The sequence below is a fragment of the Petromyzon marinus genome, unplaced genomic scaffold, assembly GCF_048934315.1.
Source record: "Petromyzon marinus isolate PM22_M1 ecotype Great Lakes invasive population unplaced genomic scaffold, UKy_Petmar_22M1.pri1.0 PM_Scaffold_137, whole genome shotgun sequence".
In the NCBI taxonomy this organism is placed as follows: domain Eukaryota; kingdom Metazoa; phylum Chordata; class Hyperoartia; order Petromyzontiformes; family Petromyzontidae; genus Petromyzon; species Petromyzon marinus.
In genome coordinates, this window is record NW_027423099.1 from 30,889 (window position 1) to 52,149 (window position 21,261).

A 21,261-nucleotide genomic window follows, 5' to 3' on the forward strand; every position below is an offset into this window, starting at 1 on the left:
GCAATCCTCGATTGTGAGGGAAAGCCTATGATGACACTTGGGTCCCTGGTTCCATTGAAAAGGACGCAGTTGGGTTCATATTTTCACTACCACCACACCGTTCCGGGCCCTATCCACTGCTATTTGTGACTCAGTCTATGGGCCTCTGAGTCTATGAGTTTGTATGTACAACGTTAGTTCATGGGCTTCTCTGGACAGGCAAGATATTGGTAATACGAAGCCGTAATTTTCACAGACCCGATGTGTTATATGTCATTTTTGTTGTGACTGAAATGATGTACATTATATAAGCGATATAGTTTGAAGAGTTGCGATGATTAGAAGGCTCGTGTAGGGGCTAATGTTGACCAAACTGTCGATGATTTCCCTGCACTCAAGTATACAAACGGGAGAATGTGTAGCGCTTTCTGCAGTTGGATATGATGCGTCGATAGCTCAAGGAGCTGGAGAAAGCCACGGCCACAGTCTCCACCAACACCAACACTGCCTCCAACGCCATCCTGGCAGCCACATGCAGTTCCGCCGCCACCACCAGGGATGCTGTTGGGAGATGCATCGATACCCCCACCCCGACTGCTTCTGGCATATTATTCACCCCCACTGCTATGGCGCTTGATGTTGGCAGATTCAGCGCTGCCACCCCGGCTGCTGCTGGCATCTCCAACACCGCCACCACCACCCGGCTGCTGCCGGGAGATCTAACGCTGTCATCCCAACCCAGCTCATGCTGGCAGATGCACCACTGCCTCCCCAGCTTTTGCTGGGAGATCCACCACCACCACCGCCTGTGCCAAAGCCACCAGGTTCGGCAAATTGCGTAAATTTATTCGAGAACTCCACTGGTCGGCTACTGCTGGAAGATCCACCGCCGCTACCCCTACATCTGCAGGCCGATCCACCACCGATACCCCTGCGTCTGCAGGCCGATCTACCGCCGCCACCCCAGCGTCTGCAGGCCAATCCACCACCACCCCAACGTCTGCAGGCCAATCCACCACCACCTCAACGTCTGCAGGCCAATCCACCACCAGCCCAACGTCTGCAGGCCAATCCACCGCTGCCACCTGTGGGTCTGCAGGCTGATGCACCTTCACCACTCCTGGGACTTTATATTCAATACCCGTTGAGAAATACAACTGAGATTCTTGCATTACGTGTAGTCATTACACTTTCGGTGTTTTGCTTTCAATGGTGTTTGTCACGCCAAAACAAAGGTCACATGTTGCTTTCGGGAGGTTATAGCTGGGAGGGAGAGGACAAGTTTGGCAGAAAAGAACCAGAGCTTTGTATGAAGTGATAGGCCATGTAACTTTTATACAGCGCTATGCAGCTGAAAAAAGCATATGCCACTGAACTAATTCAGAGTAAGACCTCCGCTCTGAAATCGGAGCTGGTAATAAACAACTGCCCAGATATGGGAATACCTCCACTCTTTCCACAACTACCTATCATGCGGAGTTGAGGGGGTGGAGTCCTTAAAGACATACAAAATATCAAGGCAGGTACTGCTTTGATTTATTTGGTAGGGCGAATGGTAAGGCCCTATCTCTTATTGGCACGATCCAGGTTCACCATCAGACTCTCCCACTCCTCGAAGTGAACAGCCATTATGAGATCATCAACATCATCAGCACACAGATCATCCGTTGTTCCCTCCTTCCAGATTAAGAAAAACCGTGGGGCATGTTACACGTTAACATTATTGATACATTACGATTCGTAGATCAAAGTAGATTTTAATACAATCAGTCCTCGCTTAGAATGCCCCCGTAGAACACTCATTCGTTACAGTGATAGGTGTGGGGCCAAATGTTCTGGACTGACTTCTACCACCAAGCCAGCTTCACAACATCTGCGCATTTCTCCGGTTTCCTCCTACGTGCCGAACCCTGATGCTTGAAATTGTCCAAACATCTTAATGCAGCACGGAGCTAATAATGAGTCTCGAGACTCAATGTGGCTCTCCTGGGTACATAAAGGATATTTCTAGATTTGATTATATTCATTCATATGATTCAGCCTAGCAGCTGCACTGCGATGTGCCAGCCTTGCCACTGTGTCATGGTGGTAGTGGTGGTAAAACCGATTCGGAATAATATGTTCAGTACGCGTCGTGATTTTTGTATTTTAAAAGTGTTAATCAAACGAGTTGCAGTGACGTCATGGCCGAGTAAGCAGCAATGACCGCTCCAACCCCTACATTAGAACATTACCTTTTTCGACCCAACATAACCACTCGCTTTCCTGTTTGATAGTTTTCTTATTTTTCTACCTGGCCTCAGGCACTTTATAGGGGGCCTTGGAAAGCTGGTTTTCTACTTTGGAGCTTCCTAGGGCGATCCACAGCCTCCTTAGGTGTAGGGTCCTCAGTAAGCAACTCGAGCCTGACCTCATGGCTAGGCCAAGGGGACCTTCCGCCTGTATCTTTGTGCTCCATAGAAGACAGATCCCCTGGGAAAAAAGCCGTAGCTTTGTCTCTCCCCCCCCCACCCCCGTTCAAGTTGACACCAGAGATCCCGGTGGGAGGAACAAGAGCTCTTACAAGCCCTTTTGTAAAAAAAAAAGAGAATACTGCCCTTCTTTGGGTCCTCAACGAGATGTCGAGTAAGGTTTGCAGGAGGGTGAAGATTCAGGAGGCAGCCACATATGACCCTTCAGACTATGCTAGACGAGCAGAGCGGTGCAATGAAGACCTACGAAGCCAGGCTGCTGGAACCTGAGGAGGCCTACATCACACTGGACTCTAAGGGACGGGAGTGCCAAGTAAACCATACGGCCTCCCGGAGGAGGTCGAGGGCAACGCTCCTCAAGATGATCTATCCTACATTCGGCTACATCGGCTCCAAGCTCCGGCATTCCTCTCTACAACTGGGCCATCACCACCTACACGAGTCGGCGCTGCACGGTGACCACGGCGTGCCTCCACGCGTGCCTGTCGACGGTCGTCCTCAAGACTGCCCGCATCGAACGCGAGCTCATCTCATTCGTATGGCAATGCTTGCTTCCCGCAGAGCAGACTCCTGTACACAACCTCTCTCGCATAGATGTAGCGTCATAAATGCACATCCTTTACCGTCGGTATACTTACCTGCAGTTGCGGGCACAAGCCCATAGGGGGTGCCACCCTGAGCTGGGGAAGGACAGAGAGAGCCAGGCCCCAGGTGAGGGGTTGGGGAGTTCTTCCAGAGCCCCCTGGAAGGTTCTAGAGAGGGGGCGGTACCGGGGGTGGAGAGCCCCCGAGAGGTGTATTAAAGGGGCACCTCTGGGACAGCTCAGGGCAGTGCTCCGAAGACGAAGAATAGAAGACCAGCCTAGCTAGGACCCTGGGACCCGACATCCTTATAAGGGTCGGGGCCGAGCGCGGACCAGTGGTCAGGACCCGTACCTTGCCTGGGTCGGGTCAGTTAGCCTCCCCTAGGGCACAGATAGCCAGAGGGCTGAGAGCCAGGTTTGATCAGTGCGAGGGCACGCTAGCCCGGAGGCTGTACCTCCCTAGATAGTGGGAGTTAAGGGGAGTTCTGTTCATAGTTACAAATAAACCGTGTTGCCTCTAAAGACGTCTCCAGTCTCCGTAAAACCCACTACATATATATGTATTTTTATATTTGGACAACTGTGTGATAAACATGTTGCCTGCGTGCGGCGACACTGCATACTTTTCCCTCTTCCTTTTCCTCATCCCTTCACCACAGAATGAACACCTCGGGGGGGGGGGGTCAGACATTTGTGACGATGTGTGACGAGGGGGAGGGGGGGTTTGAGAAATGTGACGTCACATCAAAATGTGCTACTTTAAGTATAGCATTGTTCTTCTTTGGTTCTTTCGGTAAAGTCACGTAGAATGAGAATAAAATAATAAATTGATGAAATAAAATAACAATAATATTCTCACGACGTTTCGGCCACAACACAAGCGGCCTTCATCAGGTGAAGGGACGAGACTGTCTGGTAGGACAGCCCTGCAATTGCTCGTTCAGGCCAATACTGACATCGTTTCAAGACACCTCTGCTTCACAGTAGGGGGTAGCACATTCCCACCCATTTTGAGCATAATGTTCATCACGATAACTCGAACTGATATTTCAACATTTCAGTGCTGGAATTTATCTAAAATTAAATACAGTACTACATTTATCGTGATGGTTTTTTGTTGCTTATTTCTGTGGAGTAGCTGGGAAACGAGCCGAGTCCTTCAACTCCCTACACTTGATAACACAGTATGTTCAATGCGGCTGCTGGATTTTGAAGCCAGGGTCCCAGCTGTAATCTCTGGGTCATAGGGTGACCCAGGTGACCCTTGCAAATGAGACTATTATGGTCTCTTGAGTTCTCACCCGGTTAAATCAAAAGACCTCAAACAAAAATTTGAGCCACCCGGCGACCTCTGAATTCCTTGCGAGGAGGATGATATTGAAGGAAGGTTAACAGCAATCTAGAGACAGTAGAACCCCTCTTAAAGACGGTAATTGGTTCCACGAACACGAGCATTAAAGGATTTGGTCATTAAGCGAGTATAGGAAATACGTGTTAAAAGCTTAATTCGTTCCGATAGCATCGAAAGTTTCCCTTGTTCACCCAAAAAACGTACTTTATAATATTTAAAAATGGATATTAATACATAAAGATACTAACATTATAAACACATATTAAAATAAACACTGTTAATAAATGCATTAATTCATTGATTTAAAGCTTTCGTGACTGCAGGGATTCATATTCTTGGTTATTTCGGTAAATTCACGTAGAAGGGAAACAACAAAATAATAAAAATATAAACAATAAAATTCTCACGACGTTTCGACTGCAACACAAGCAATCATCATCAGGTGTGAAAACCACAACAAGAAAATGCGAAAAAAGTGGCGGTTATTTTAACGTTAGCACCACGGAGAGAGATTTGATAAACCATTTCGGGTCTTAATTGATTGATCACGCTTAAGGTGGCTTTCAGAACGCATCCATTATTTTTCGTCTCCCCCCTCCTCTTTTCTGAACATAGATGGACTCGTCCATCTGAACAAACTGTCAAATCTCTCTCCGTGGTGCTAACGTAAAAAATAACTGCCACTTTTTTCAAATTTTCTTGTTGTGGTCTTCACACCTGATGATGATTGCTTGTGTTGCAGTCGAAACGTCGTGAGAATTTTATCGTTTTATATTTTTGTTATTTTATTGTTTCCCTTCTACGTGGCATGAATTCATATTTACTGTACCTACAACAGCCCGTCGTTAACAGAGAAATGGTCGGTTAAGCCTACACATTGAGCTCTATGGAGGCCCGTTGTTAAGCGATTAGTTAACAAGGGTGGTCGTTAAAAGGGGTTCTACATCTACCTTTGATTTCGCCGCCTTCACCAAGATGTCGTAGTTGGAAGGCGGAGGCGCCGGATGGCGTCGGAGCAGCGCACACTCGGGGAATTCGTCTACGATGCGCTCCGCCACGGAGATGTTGGCGAGCAACATGAACTCCTCCACCATCGAGTTGGTCTCCCTGTGTACACGCACCAGTTTCCGCCACCACAACACATCAACCACAAGGGTCAAGAATCTTTATCTTAGAATATTTTGCTGATAATAAATTTCCCACGTGATAAGCCACTTTGTTCAGCTATCATTTGTGGTCAGGGTTTTACTTGGTAAGATAAAAATAGTTTAGTTGTATTTGTATATTTGTTTAAGTTATTTGTTTACCTTTCCAATACTTTGCAATCCTAACGTGTGCTTGTATTGTTTGTTGTTGTAACGTTGTGACCTGCCCCAACTGGACATCTGTGAAAAAAGAGCTTTATAGCTCATCGGATTCTTCCAGTAGAAATATATATTTTGATTCTGATAGAGAGATCTGCACAACAGTCGGATTGCAGTCATGGGAGGTGTCTTGTTGACGAGACTCACTTGAGTTCCTTGGTCTGCAGGTCGATCGGGTCGTGGGTTTCGCTGTCCATGTGGAATCGGACCTCAGGGGATGCCAGAGTCAATGCCCTACGGGTGGAGAAGGGACATGAGCGATTATCATGTCCAGCCAAAACAACACAGAATCTTAATATACGACCTTCACAAACTCAGATATTTGAGTTGAACATGCACAGCTCGTTAAGTCAATCCACTGCTGGATGAGGGCCGCCCCATGTTATGCGGGTCGTGGGGTGGTTTTACCGTACTTAACCGTGGTGGTCAGTACGCGTTGGCAAAGGTGGGGGAGCACAGACATGGGAGCATTAAGTAGAGTAAAACAATTTATGTCACTGCATTGTCCTCTATTGCCCACAATGTAGCCCCGCGGCAGCCTGTAACACTCCAATCTAGAAGGATGTTATTAACCAGGTAAAACCTTAACGTCTTTATTGTTATTCTTAGTTCTTTCGGTAAAGTCACGTTGAAGGGAAACAACAAAATAATAAAATATATATAACAATAAAAATTCTCACGACGTTTCGACCATAACACAAACGGTCGTCTTCAGGTGTGTCGGTTTGCATAAATGTATTTATTTTTAAACGGTGTATTTATTTCTTTATTTATTTTAAAAAAAACGTTAGCGCCACGCGCAGCGATTTCGCAGTTTATTTAGGACTAGTCCATCTATGTTCTGAAAATAGGAGGGGGGAGACGAATTTTTTTTTATGTATGCTGTCTGAAAGCCACTATAAGTGTGAACAATCAATTAAGACCTGAAATTGTTTATCAAATCTTTCCAATGATTGCTAAGCCAGAATCCATCTTCTCGGTTGAAATTGTCTCTGTGCTTGTATATGTGGATAGCCTCATGAACGAATCTCTCATGGTAGCCAGATGGCTTACAAAGAACCTCTGTCTTGGAAAAGTCAATGTCATGTGAGCCTACTGAATTATAACAATGATCTGCCACGGCCGAGGTGTTGGTCCTACCGTGTTTAATGTCTGATTTGTGTTCACGAATGCGGTCCGAGACATGGCGTTTGGTTTCTCCAATGTAACTACTACCACAGAGGCAACTTAGTTTGTAGACACCAGGGTATTGTATGTCCGGAATCACATCTTTTACAGATGGAACCAGATCACGGATTTTATGTAATGTGTTGAAACGGATCTGGATCTTGTGTTTATTCAAGATTTTGGAGATCTTTTTTGTGATCCCCGCAATGTAGGGTAAAGTTATGGTTTTGAAAGGCTCCTCAAGAGGGTCCTTCTTCATGGTTTGAGTGATAGCTTTGCGGATTGTATAGTTGGAGTAACCATTAGCCTTAAGAGCTTGGTGTACGTGCTTGAGTTCACTGCCTATGTGTTCCTGGTCGGATATGCATTGGGCTCTATGATACAGAGTCTTGATGAGAGAATTCTTCTGTGATGGATGGTGGTGGGAATCCGGTTTCAGATAAGCATCCGTATGGGTAGCTTTCCTGTAGACAGAGTGGCTCATTGAACCATCAGGTCTCTTTTTAATTAGGACATCCAAAAAAGGTAGCTTGACATCTATTTCGACTTCCATGGTAAATCTGATGGCTGGGTGTATGGAATTGATGTGGTCGAAGAATTGGTCTAGAGCAGGCCGGCCATGTGGCCAGATGACAAAAGTGTCATCCACGTACCTCTTCCATAAGGTTGGGCGCAGAGTGGCAGTCTGGATGGCGTCAGTCTCAAATTTCACCATGAAAATGTTAGCTACAAGCACAGAGACTCTGTATCATAGAGCCCAATGCATATCCGACCAGGAACACATAGGCAGTGAACTCAAGCACGTACACCAAGCTCTTAGGGCTAATGGTTACTCCGACTATACAATCCGCAAAGCTATCACTCAAACCATGAAGAAGGACCCTCTTGAGGAGCCTTTCAAAACCATCACTTTACCCTACATTGCGGGGATCACAAAAAAGATCTCCAAAATCTTGAATAAACACAAGATCCAGGTTCGTTTCAACACATTACATAAAATCCGTGATCTGGTTCCGTCTGTAAAAGATGTGATTCCGGACATACAATACCCTGGTGTCTACAAACTAAGTTGCCTCTGTGGTAGTATTACATTGGAGAAACCAAACGCCATGTCTCGGACCGCATTCGTGAACACAAAGCAGACCTTAAACACGGTAGGACCAACACCTCGGCCATGGCAGATCATTGTTATAATTCAGTAGGCTCACATGCCATTGACTTTTCCAAGACAGAGGTTCTTTTTAAGCCATCTGGCTACCATGAGAGATTCGTTCATGAGGCTATCCACATATACAAGCACAGAGACAATTTCAACCGAGAAGATGGATTCTATCTTATCAATCATTGGAAAGATTTGATAAACCATTTCAGGTCTTAATTGATTGTTCACGCTTACAGTGGCTTTCAGACAGCATACATTAAAAAAAAAATTCGTCTCCCCCCTCCTCTTTTCAGAATATAGATGGACTAGTCCTAAATAAACTGCCAAATCGCTGCACGTGGCGCTAACGTTTTTTTATAAGTAAATAAATGCACCGTTTTAAAAATAAATTAATGCAAACCAACACACCTGAAGACGACCGTTTGTGTTATGGTCGAACCGTCGTGAGAATTTTTATTGTTTTATATATATTTTATTATTTTGTTGTTTCCCTTCAACGTGACTTTACCGAAAGAACTAAGAATATGAATAAGAATATGTTACAGGATTTTTTAACGTCCACTGTTAAAGCGGATAGCCTGTAAATATTTTACGCTTAATACACACCACAGTATTAAGCGGAGTGGCCACCGAGTTTGAAACGCAAACCTCCACAACACACAGCGAATGCAATACCGCTTGGGCCACCTCACCGCGAGCTGAAAACCAGGCATGAGAAGCCGATGGCTGCAATGACCAAACCAACCGAGAGATCGTGATGTGCGCGCCTGCCAAGGAATTTTAAAGCCTTATTTGGCCATCATTAAGGAGTAGATGCAACCCCCCTTAGGTTATATGGAGTGTACAATTGCAGTTAAGAACATACCTAAAATATGGCTGCAAATGTTGATCCTTTTGAGCTTCTGGTCCAAATTAGGCTGTGTGCATTATCCACGCAGAGTGACAATGTAATGCGGCATGCAAGGCATGCTGGAAAGGACCAGATCCACTGGTCACAAATGTGCTTTTTGCCATCTAGAGATCACTTTTTGCATCAACTACTATTTCCCTAATTTGTTTTTATTCTACAAGTACTTTTCTGCCCTTTGAGTTTCTCATTGTTTACAGAAAGCATTAGATTTTCTCTATAATTCTTCCGGATCTGAGGGATTTTACTGTATTTTTAATGTGATGTCCTCTCCGTGACAATACGGGCTCCATCATGGCAGTTATTTCCAAAGCATATTTAATTGTGACCGTTTTATATTTGAAACGCATTTACATCATTTAATTCAGTTTCAGTTTATTTTGGTATAGCCCTGAGAGCCATCCGGCTCTAATGTATCCACCGGTGTAACTTCCTCTGTAATAGTCCACACTGCCAAATGGCAAAAAAAACGGAGCTTCGTATCTCACTGCGTTCTTCCACCTTAAACCAAGTGTCTGTGTGTCTGATAGAAACCTAATCGTAGAGAGATGGTCAGGGGGCTTGGGTCCCAGTGCATTAAGCCAGTCCTGGGTTTAAATGGAGAATTCAGCCGTTCGGGAAATGCCAATGCCTCCCGGTTAAGTGAACACATGCCCTACCTCCTCGTCGAAGGTAACGTTGAGCTTGAGATCTTTGGAGTCAAAGAAAACCGTCCCCTCCAAGCCGTACTTGGGAATGAGCACCACCACGGCGTTCTTGCGCACAAACAGCACGAAGCCCTCTTCACTCACCACTCCCTTGCTCTTGAAGAACAACTGAGACCACAACAACAACAGCCGTTAATCACCGCTACGTGGCCAAGAGCAGACACACGCGCATCACTTACCAAGCCCATAATTATTCAACAAAATTTAAGGTATTTTTCCGCATCCCCCCGCTAATTTATTCCAGTTGTGCTATTGGCATCATGTCATGGGGATTATTTTGAGTTCAATCGTGAAGGTACAATGTCAATTGTATTGACTATAATCCTCCATCACCTGACAGAGCCAATCAAATAAAGTTGTCACATCATGGGCAAATGTGCCAAGTGACTAGGTTTTTCAGCAAACACAGAAGAATGCTGAAAAGCAATGTCAAGTGTAGCCAACCAGTACAGCCACGGCACCACCACACGTAAGCGTGCGAATAGAAAACAATTGATTCTTACTACACGCACAATACGATGCCTGCTTTCGTGACCTTACAAATGGTTTTCAAGAGACGAATGGACGCATTATCAGGTGTCTAAGCACACGCCGTGCAAGCTCCACGTGGCCCACACTTCCGCCTCCCACCTGCGTGTGGAAAGCTACATACGAGCGTTGGGCGTACTGCGCCATCTTGTGGCGGTAGTTGAGGTTGTTGCAGAGCTGCTGCTGCTTCTGCTTGTCGGTGAGCGCCGGGTACGTGGGGTCGGCGCCCACGCACACGGCCAGCAGCCGGTGCACAATCACATCCGAGTATCTGTAACGGTACAGGGAGACAACAACAACAATATTCACATTTGTTGTAGCCTCTATTTAATATGAAGATTACATTTACAGTAGATACAGGCTGCGGTATGGCCACGAGATGCCAACGGAGCAGCGGTATTAATCCACCAAGCACCGCGATTCATTCTGGTGGATCTCAGCGGGTTTCACGATCCACCAGAAAGCTACGCAAACAATGACTCAGATGGATTTAACGCTGGGATAGAATACTGTACTCTGGACATACCACGTTCTAGCACCATCTGCTGGTGGAAATTATCTTTGTTAATGTATGAATTTTATTCTTTGTTGAGGATTTTTTATTTGTCATCAGATGTAACGCAAATTGCTGCCTGCTCATATCTGTGTTCTTATTTAAGATCCACAACAAAATCGTTAGCGATCCATGGCAGAATTGCAATTCACTTTTGGCCGCCGCTGCAACACGGCAATGGATTCTTGATTCTGCACGTGGAACACTGTCACCCTCCTTGTAGGCGTTGGTGTTCTCCGGATCCTCTAGTTTTTCTCCAACACAAGCCACATAACCATTTAAGGAATTGGCCAAACTTCCTGTTTATAGGGCCTTTTAGAAAAATAAGTCAAAATCTTAATCTTTATCCTGGAGAAATCCGATTCGCGATAAAAGCTCTTTTTGACAGATGTCCAGTAGGTAGATGATAGGAGTGCTAAGAATAGGAAAGGTAAACAAATCACTAAAAGTAAATAATAGAAAAAAGATATACAAGTTGTATGTTGAACTTCATTCGCACCGTACGTAGCCAATCGTGCTAATCGGAGGTGTGCCATAATGACAAGTTAACATTGCATAAGTACATCAATTAATAAATACATTCTTAAACTTGGGAAAGGCAGCACAATCCCAGACCACACCAAGACAACAACATAGTCTCCTCAATAATCGGGAAGGTCGATTTCACTCGTGTGCCTGACGCCAGAGCACGTCACCGTCGAATGGGCGACGTGAAGTGGGTGTAGATGGCGGTGGCGAGCCCGTAGTGGTGGGTGTCGGGCTCCATGCCGGAGCAGAAGTAGATGGCCTGCATCATGCAGCGCGTGGCCAGGATGCGCAGCAGAGTGTTGAGGTATGGTGGCGCTCCCGGCACCACCGCCCGGTCCAGGGACTCGGCCAACGCCTTAGCCGAGTCCACCTGGATCTCGATGTTCTGCGCAAAAAAATCGGGCACACCGGCGTTTGTGAGGTGACTATCCCGCACGTGGCTTGTAGTTCAGTGCTGGGGAAGCAGCAAGGGTTGTGGTGTATTGGAAAGAAAACGTTATTCAGCGCACTTCCTGTGGGCATTCAGGTTTCCATAACCTGGCTTGCCAGGAGAAGGCAGTACAGCAAGTGGATTAATCTACATCTGGCACAGTGCCTGGCTGCCTTCCAGCGTTGTCTGTGGTTCGTCACACCTTTTGAGTTGTTCTGCCTCTAAGGGCGAGTGGAAACTATACGGCTACATCTCAAGATAAAGGTAAAAAGTGCAGCCCTGCAATTGCTCGCTCAGGCCAATACTGACATCGTTTCAAGACACCTCTGCTTCACAGTAGGGGGTAGCACATTCCCACCCATTTTGAGCATAATGTTCATCACAATAAGTCGACCTGATATTTCAACATTTCAGTGCTGGAATTTATCTAAAATTAAATACAGTACTACATTTATCGTGATGGTTTTTTGTTGCTTATTTCTGTGGAGTAGCTGGGAAACGAGCTGAGTCCTTCAACTCCCTACACTTGATAACACAGTATGTTCAATGCGGCTGCTGGATTTTGAAGCCAGGGTCCCAGCTGTAATCTCTGGGTCATAGGGTGACCCAGGTGACCCTTGCAAATGAGACTATTATGGTCTCCTGAGTTATCACCCGGTTAAACCAAAAGACCTCAAACAAAAATTTGAGCCACCCGGCGACCTCTGAATTCCTTGCGAGGAGGATGATATTGAAGGAAGGTTAACAGCAATCTAGAGACAGTAGAATCCCTCTTAAAGAGCATTAAAGGATTTGGTCATTAAGCGAGTATAGGAAATACGTGTTAAAAGCTTAATTCGTTCCGATAGCATCGAAAGTTTCCCTTGTTCACCCAAAAAACATACTTTATAATATTTAAACAATGGATATTAATACATAAAGATACTAACATTATAACCACATCATATTAAAATAAACACTGTTAATAAATGCATTCATTCATTTTGATTTAAAGTTTTCGTGACTGCAGGGATTCATATTCTTGGTTCTTTCGGTAAATTCACGTAGAAGGGAAACAATAAAATAATAAAAAGTATAAAACAATAAAATTCTCACGACGTTTCGACTGCAACACAAGTAATCATCATCAGGTGTGAAAACGACAACAAGAAAATTTGAAAAAAGTGGCGGTTATTTTAACGTTAGCACCACGGAGAGAGATTTCATAAACCATTTCGGGTCTTAATTGATTGATCACGCTTAAGGTGGCTTTCAGACCGCATCCATTATTTTTCGTCTCCCCCCTCCTCTTTTCCGAACATAGATGGACTCGTCCATCTGAACAAACTGTCAAATCTCTCTCCGTGGTGCTAACGTTAAAAATAACTGCCACTTTTTTCAAATTTTCTTGTTGTGGTTTTCACACCTGATGATGATTGCTTGTGTTGCAGTCGAAACGTCGTGAGAATTTTATTGTTTTATATTTTTATTATTTTATTTTTTCCTTGCTATGTGGCATTAATTCATATTTACTGTACCTACAACAGCCCGTCGTTAACAGAGAAATGGTCGGTTAAGCCTACACATTGGAGGCCCGTTGTTAAGCGATTAGTTAACAAGGGTAGTCGTTAAAAGGGGTTCTAACTCTACCTTTGATTTCGCCGCCTTCACCAAGATGTCGTAGTTGGAAGGCGGAGGCGCTGGATGGCGTCGGAGCAGCGCACACTCGGGGAATTCGTCTACGATGCGCTCCGCCACGGAGATGTTGGCGAGCAACATGAACTCCTCCACCATCGAGTTGGTCTCCCTGTGTACACGCACCAGTTTCCGCCACCACAACACATCAACCACAAGGGTCAAGAATCTTTATCTTAGATTATTTTGCTGATAATAAATATCCCACGTGATAAGCCACTTTGTTCAGCTATCATTTGTGGTCAGGGTTTTACTTGGTAAGATAAAAATAGTTTAGTTGTATTTGTATATTTATTTAAGTTATTTGTTTACCTTTCCAATACTTTGCAATCCTAACGTGTGCTTGTATTGTTTGTTGTTGTAACGTTGTGACCTGCCCCAACTGGACATCTGTGAAAAAAGAGCTTTATAGCTCATCGGATTCTTCCAGTAGAAATATATATTTTGATTCTGATAGAGAGATCTGCACAACAGTCGGATTGCAGTCATGGGAGGTGTCTTGTTGACGAGACTCACTTGAGTTCCTTGGTCTGCAGGTCGATCGGGTCGTGGGTTTCGCTGTCCATGTGGAATCGGACCTCAGGGGATGCCAGAGTCAATGCCCTACGGGTGAAGAAGGGACATGAGCGATTATCATGTCCAGCCAAAACAACACAGAATCTTAATATAAGACACTTCACAAACTCAGATATTTGAGTTGAACATGCACAGCTCGTTAAGTCAATCCACTGCTGGATGAGGGCCACCCCATGCCATGCGGGTCGTGGGGTGGTTTTACCGTACTTAACCGTGGTGGTCAGTACGCGTTGGCAAAGGTGGGGGAGCACAGACATGGGAGCATTAAGTAGAGTAAAACAATTTATGTCACTGCATTGTCCTCTTGCCCACAATGTAGCCCCGCAGCAGCCTGTAACACTCCAATCTAGAAGGATGTTATTAACTAGGTAAAACCTTAACTTCTTTATTATTGCCTTCATTTCCGCATCTCCAGCTTCTTCAGCCTCCCACTCCCAGCCCCGCTCACTTTCCACCCCCCCCCGGCATTTTGCCGTGCTCGCCCCTTTAATCCCTCTAGCAGCACCCCACTTCCCCTACCCCACACCCCCCCTCTCTATCTCTCCCCCCTTGCTCCCCCCCACTCTCTTACCTATATAGCCTCTTGTTACAACAGCCCTTTTTTGCCCACTTCAGCAATTGTTTCTGGCTGTGGTTGTCCCACCTGAAGAAGGACGCTTGTGTTGCGCCCGAAACGTCGTGATTTAATTTACTTGTTATTTTATTTTATAGTTTTACCTACGTGACTTTACCGAAAAAAAACCTGAGTATGAATCCTGTAACACTTGTTTGTGCATGGTATTCACCCAAGCCTCATGCATCATGGGGTCAAAAAAGCAACAGGTGCAGCCTTGCAATTGCTTGCTCAAGCCACTGCTGGAAGAAGGGTGCTCCCATAAGAGGCGGCCCCTCTAGAGATACACCCTTCTACAGTCCCTTTCAATGTATTTTAGCCTACTCTTCCACGCTGGCCGGATGTCTTAGAAGACACGGGAGTAACCACACTTTACCGCGCCACAGGCGACCTGCCGATCGACTAAATGTGGTGCACCCATTAATACTGCTCATCGCTCCAGTGGCGGTGGAGGGGATGAGGATCTTGACAATGAGTTACCCGTTTTGAATGCGCCTCTGCTTGAGGATCTTGGCCAGGGAGTTGAGGCCACGCAAGCTGCTGGTGACCGGGTCCTTCCGCCCGGCGTCGTCCATCATTAGCTGAGCCTCTGCGTACGTCAGAGACGCCTACGGGGATACGATGAACACACTACGGGTGAACCATGGGGTCCTCGCAATTACACAATGCCCACGCCTGATCCAAGCCCAAGCCAGAACTCAACAGATGTCTACGTGGCGCCCGATGACCACTGAGGGTTACGCTCACCCAAAGACAGCAACATTTATATTTTTTTAATTCTCAAAGCTGGAATTTAACCAAATTTAGTGCAATGTAATTTGGTGGTCTTATGTGCAGTGAGTTTAACACAGGCTTTCGTGACCAATATCATCCATAATACAGGTTTTTTGGGTTAGATTGTGTAAATACGTAAATGTGTCGTTAAACCCGCCACCACCCGACACAGCCAACTAGTAAGGGTTGTAACATAAACAGAACGTGGCCAATTCGTCACTGGTACAACACACCGGTGTGCTGTACTCGTGACGAATTGGCATGTTCTGTGTTTTGTGCAGTGATTGTTGACTGGACAGAGACCATCAACTCACTACTTTCATGTCCTACCTCGCACCTCCGATTAGCACAGTTGGCTACGTATGGTGCAAAAGAAGTTCAACATACATACTACCACTTGTGAACCCGGTTCATCTCGCTACACTTGTGAACCCAGAGGTGCAAGCTCAACGCTCTGACCTCTCAGCCATCCGGAAACCTCAACTGCACTAACATAGCAAGGCACCGATACAATACACGTGAAAGCAAACGAGAGTTTTACAAAAACTGAACGTCTGTGGGGGGGGGGGAACTCACCTTGGAATTGATGATGCTCTTGGTAAAACGTGTGCTCACGATCTCAGCCTTTGGAGTCATCTCCCATATGCACGAGAACGCCAGCCTGCACGCGCACAGCACATGCATCGTGGCCATTCACCGTCGAGTGGCGGAGTCGTCGACATTGGACTGGTGCAGGGTGTTCACTCAGGAAAGCCTCGCAAAGTCTCGAGACTCTTTTTCAGGAGGGTCTTGCCAAGTTTTTGGTAGTCGAGTCATTCTTTCAGCAGCGGGATGTTTGGCCAAATACCGGTTTGGGTTGTTACAAATGACTCAACTGGAATATATACGTAGCAACCATTGTTCGACTGCAAAAGCTTTGCAGTACCCTCCCGAAGTTATGAGATTCAGTGAGGCTTTCCTTGGTTAAGGATCATAGTAGTAATAACACGTTTATGTTAGCGATGAGAGGAAACCTGATAACCTGGAGTCAACCCATGCTAAATAGGGGGAGAACATACAAAATCTACATGGAAAGGCAACCAAGTCGGGCATCAATCCTAGGCCATTCTTGCTGTGAGACACGTGTTACCATTGTGCCATCCTGGTTTGGCTGCTTATGTATGTACACATGCTTGTGTGGATCTGTAAAATTACACTTTAACAGTGCCACGCATCATGGGATTACATGTGCACCTGGCAACAACGCACGTTAGCTGCTGAGTATGGGTTGCAATGTGCGCACTTGCGAGTTCACAGTTGTTGGTGCATCTCACCGGTCGACGTTGGATCTCAAGGAACACAGGTTTGAGCTCAATAACTCTGGCACCATGTCAATCCTCTGCAGGCGCACAAACACATAAACGCAACCACTTCTCTGTCAATAAACACAATCTGGCAAATACATATGCACCAACTCAACGAGTGTTTTGCAAGCAAACCCACACATGATTAAGTCACCTGCAGGTAAGTGTTCAGCAAAGGGATGTTTTCGCGAATGCCACTTAAGATTGTATGGGTTTTATTTAGAGGAAATCTGATGAATCCAGAGGAAACCCATTCACTAACAGGGGGGAGGACAAACAAAACTGCAAGCAAAAAGGCACAAGAGTTGAGTAATCAAACCCAGCGTCTCCTTGCTGCAAGGCACGAGTGTTACCACTGCGCCGATAGCCTGCCGCTCATGATGTCACGGTACATCATATGATAAGAAATCCGCAAAAATCACCTCGTTTAAAACATCATGAGAGATATTCAGCATTGTTGTTGCACATTTTTTAATTCTAATTCATTTTTAAGTTATCGTTATTCACACGGGAAGTACTGAAAAGCACGCAAAAAAATGTGGTGAAAATGTCAAATACAATTACAGTTGTGGGGAAACTGGTACCGCGATGATCGTTACATCATAATATTTTACATCATGTCGTAAAGTTAAGAATGAAAGGATGAAATCGGCGGGTCGTAAAACACTTGATATTGTGGCAAGAAGAAATCCACATCTTACCTTCTCACACAGGTAAACTGTGGTACCACGCAGAGATGCCTCCTCATCCAAGGCATTCCCCGGCCGGATAAAGTAGCTCACATCGGCGATGTGTACCCCAACCTAGAACACACATTAATACACCGTCACCACCCTCACATGCATGGATGTGTAATGACAGGGTGATACCTGCCGGCCTGTAAGGGTAATTAAGGTTATAGCTGCATTACATAACGCCTTATTATGAAGGGGCGTATCTGGGGTAAAGGTCAACGGCGGAGTCAGTCGAGAAGCTCCGGGAACCATCCCGAAGGGCCTAGAAGGTTCTAGAAAGGGGGCGTGGCCAGAGGTGGAGCTTGGCCACTCCAGGCAGATATAAAGAGCACCGAATCAGAGCTTCGGGGCTGTTAGCGTGGGGTCTGGGTCCTGGTTGCGTCGCTACCGTCGTCATCTCTTCGTCTTCGACCACGTGGCTGGTTCTTCTGCAAGAGCAGCTCTGTCTCCGCCGCTACGCTCGTCAACCAGCCAGCGTAGCTACGCAGGATGGAGATGGGCTGCGTGCTTGTACAGCCTAGGTGTAGCCGCATTACAAAGTGTATCGCCCTGTGTGCTTTTAATAAATAAGAAGCCTTCTACTAGACGTCTGTCGGAAGTCGCTCATTCCACATGCATGCATAACCTCCACCATAGCCACTCCAACCAAAGCACAATAATATGAAATGAAATGCACATCCATTACTACCTGGTGCATTCATTGTGAACCAGGCATTCGGCCAGTGACGTGGACACTTAGGCCAGTGGGGTCTTAGCCATGGCTTGGCTCAGGCTTGGCTCTCGCGCAACATGCATTGAGATTATTTCTATTATTTTGGCTGCTATAAATGTCCAAATGATGGGCCACTTTGTTGAGCTATTCATTTGTGGCTAGTTCACTAATCAAAAATAAATCAATACCTCAGTGGGCTTTGCCTGGTAGGATGGGGATGGTTTCGTTGTATTTGTTTGTGTTTGGGTTATTTGTTTATCTTTCTTGTACTTTGCACTACTATTATGTTTTTGTACTGTTTGTTGTTGTAACGTTCTTACCCGCCTCTACTGGACATGTGAAAAATAGCTTTATAGCTCATCGGATTCCTCCAGTATAAATATTCTAATTCTCAATAAGCCACATCAAAGCAACGCTTAAAACCAGAGCTGCCTCTAAGCATGGTTCCAGCCCTGAGCCTCTGTGTCCCTTGTGCCTCCTCGTATATCTCTGCATGCTCCCAGCCACGCTCAGAATTTCCGTGAGCTGAGCGTGAGCCAAGGCACAGCTGAGCCACTCATGCTTCTTTGGAGGCAACGGAGCAGATCAAGCCAGAACCGAGCCATGTTGAAGTCAGTCCTGAGCTGAGCAGAGACCAAGAATACGGGCACTAAGGCAACAATGTTTGGAAACTTAAAAACAGGAATATTGTCCACCCCTTTGTCAATCCACTGCAGGATGAGGGCTTCTCCATGCCGTAATGGGTCGCGATTGTCATTTGACCTTGCTTTATTACGATGGTCAATGCAGGTGGTGAAGGGGAGAACTTGGGCAGTTTTTTTAGATATCACTCTGTACCGGTGTTAGCCATGACTGGGAATCTAAACCAGCTTGACAGGATGAATGTGCAGTGCACTTATCATTGTGCCACTAAACTCCCCTTGTCACCTCCGCTAGCATTGACAAAACCATGAAAGGAATAGGCACGAATTACCGCGACCGTGACCACGATTACCACCACCAAATGAATACCTCGGTGTTCCCATTGTCGAGCGGTTTGCAGTGTAGGGCATCGTCGATGTCTGTGCAGCCTGGAGGATCCACGCTGCAGATGGACAATGCACGGAGGTCCTCCCTGCCAGCCTGGTCCTTGTACGGGACACACACAGCACCAGGTTCAACAAAACGCTGCCTTCCAACAACCAAAACACAGGGTGAGCCATACATGGGTAAACCAACTTCATTCTAATGGCGTTCTATCTTCTCAATAGGCGACTGAATATTTTGAAAGTACAGTCCGTTCTCCTATGACTCTGCGTGTTTTCATATCGTGAATTAGATATAATGCGATGAATGCATTAGGGAACACATTTTTTTCATAACATGGATGTGAATTGGATAAAAGGCGATCGAGTGAACAGAACTGCGTTGTGCGAGGCAGAATAAGCGGTTGTACGGTTGCCTCGGTGTAGCATCACACAGCGGGATGATGCTGGATGCTTCTAGATGCTACTCACGTACCCAAAGTCTTTGTTAAGCCTGCGTACGCATCTCACGTATTTGCGGACTGTCCTTTACCCTATATTATTAATTATGCGATTTTTCCACAATTCGGTGTTCTTCAGGGACGAAAGTACAGCGTTATAGGAGAAAAGTCTGTAGTCCCCTTGCTCCATTCATTTCTGTACTGGACCATCTCCACGGCCACTGCAGAGTCCTCCACATCCTGGCTCACCACTTTGATCCGCATCTCTCGAGGCCTGCCTCTTGGGTCTCCGCCCTGGTGCTTCCATAAGTCCGTTGCCTTCCTTCCTCCGATGTGAATTTCCTCTCTTCTTACGATGATGTGTCCGAGCCATCGACTTTCTTTCAGGTCGACGGCTTTTCTATATACGGTCTGCGGTAAAGGTGTAGAGCCCCGTGGCGTCTCGTTCATGCCAGTGCAGCGGAAGGACCTCGACTGGAGGGAGAGCTCCAGAGAGGCCCTCTAGAAGGTATTCTACGCAGGCCAAACATCTTGAAACTATTGAGGTTTGACAGCACGATGATGATGGGGGGTGTTTTCACATTTGTCTATTGTCGGGGGCCTATACGTCGGGGGCCACACGTCGTGGGCCACACCAAAGGCCACCCAGGGGCCACCAGTGGCCCGTGGGCCTTGTAATAAAGAACATTGAAGTAAAAGATTCTCACATGCACGACCAAGCACACCAACACACTGCAGGCGTAAGAATTGAACTCAATCGAGGAATTGACATATCGTCACACGTCTCATGCGTACCTCTGCTGTGATGCTGAACGTGGGAGGGGGCAGGCATGCAAGTACGGCCTGGCTGAAGGGCTGGTGTGGCACGTCGTGCTCCAGCAGCAGTACCTCTGTCTCCGTCTCCTTATCCCCACATTCGCCCAGAGAGCGCACAAAATGGCCCTGCATAAGCACACCGACGATTAGCACGGTTGTCTACGTATGGTACGGAAGAAGTTCAACATGCATATGCACATACGTGGCCAATCGTCACCGGTATCCCATTTCCACTGGTACATTGGAACCCAGACAGCGCAGAGCTCTCGAGGTGTCTGTGGTCACCCACTGGCTTTTTGCCGTGTCGAACCAGAACCAAACCGTGATATGTTGGCCCCACAAGGCATCCAGGGGCGGGGCTAGCGACATGTTAATTGTGTGACGGCAGTCGGTACACCACAGGGACGTGGTACCACAGCGTCATCTGCATGTGCCATGAACTTGTTCAAAGCATTGACCGTCCATGGCATGGATCTGCTTTTGCAGTGGATAAACAACCTGCAGCCTACTAAACCGTGCCAGCCATGGTGCCGCTCGGTTGTGCAGTGGCAAATAGGTATGAAAAGCACAACCACAATGCCAACCTTGTACCTAACGTACATTATGTAGAATATTAACCAGCATCTGTTTAAACAAAGATACAACCCAAAGAATACATCTTAACAATATATTTAACTTTTCACCAATTTTGTTTCTCATTGTGTTAATGGTATCACACAAGACGAGGAATCTATACAAACCCTCCGTGGTCAAGGACGACCCACAGGAGCAGACATAACAGAGCTACTTCTAAGATCCATTGAAGTGAAATGCAGTCCAAATTG

The 21,261-nt window shown here is 46.1% G+C and overlaps 1 protein-coding gene across 1 annotated transcript; it reads right to left on the reverse strand.

Annotated features, from left to right (window-relative positions):
• Window positions 1-9,497: 9,497 nt before the first annotated feature.
• On the reverse strand, window positions 9,498-20,867 carry LOC142922664 (exosome complex exonuclease RRP44-like). The gene is made up of 7 exons (XM_076063497.1): window positions 20,838-20,867; window positions 17,412-17,513; window positions 16,681-16,745; window positions 15,950-16,028; window positions 11,468-11,679; window positions 10,322-10,490; window positions 9,498-9,799 (listed from the first exon to the last, which is right to left on the reverse strand). The coding sequence occupies exons 1-7, from the start codon at window positions 20,865-20,867 to the stop codon at window positions 9,623-9,625; spliced, it is 834 nt and encodes a 277-aa protein (XP_075919612.1). The 3' UTR covers window positions 9,498-9,622.
• Window positions 20,868-21,261: the final 394 nt, after the last annotated feature.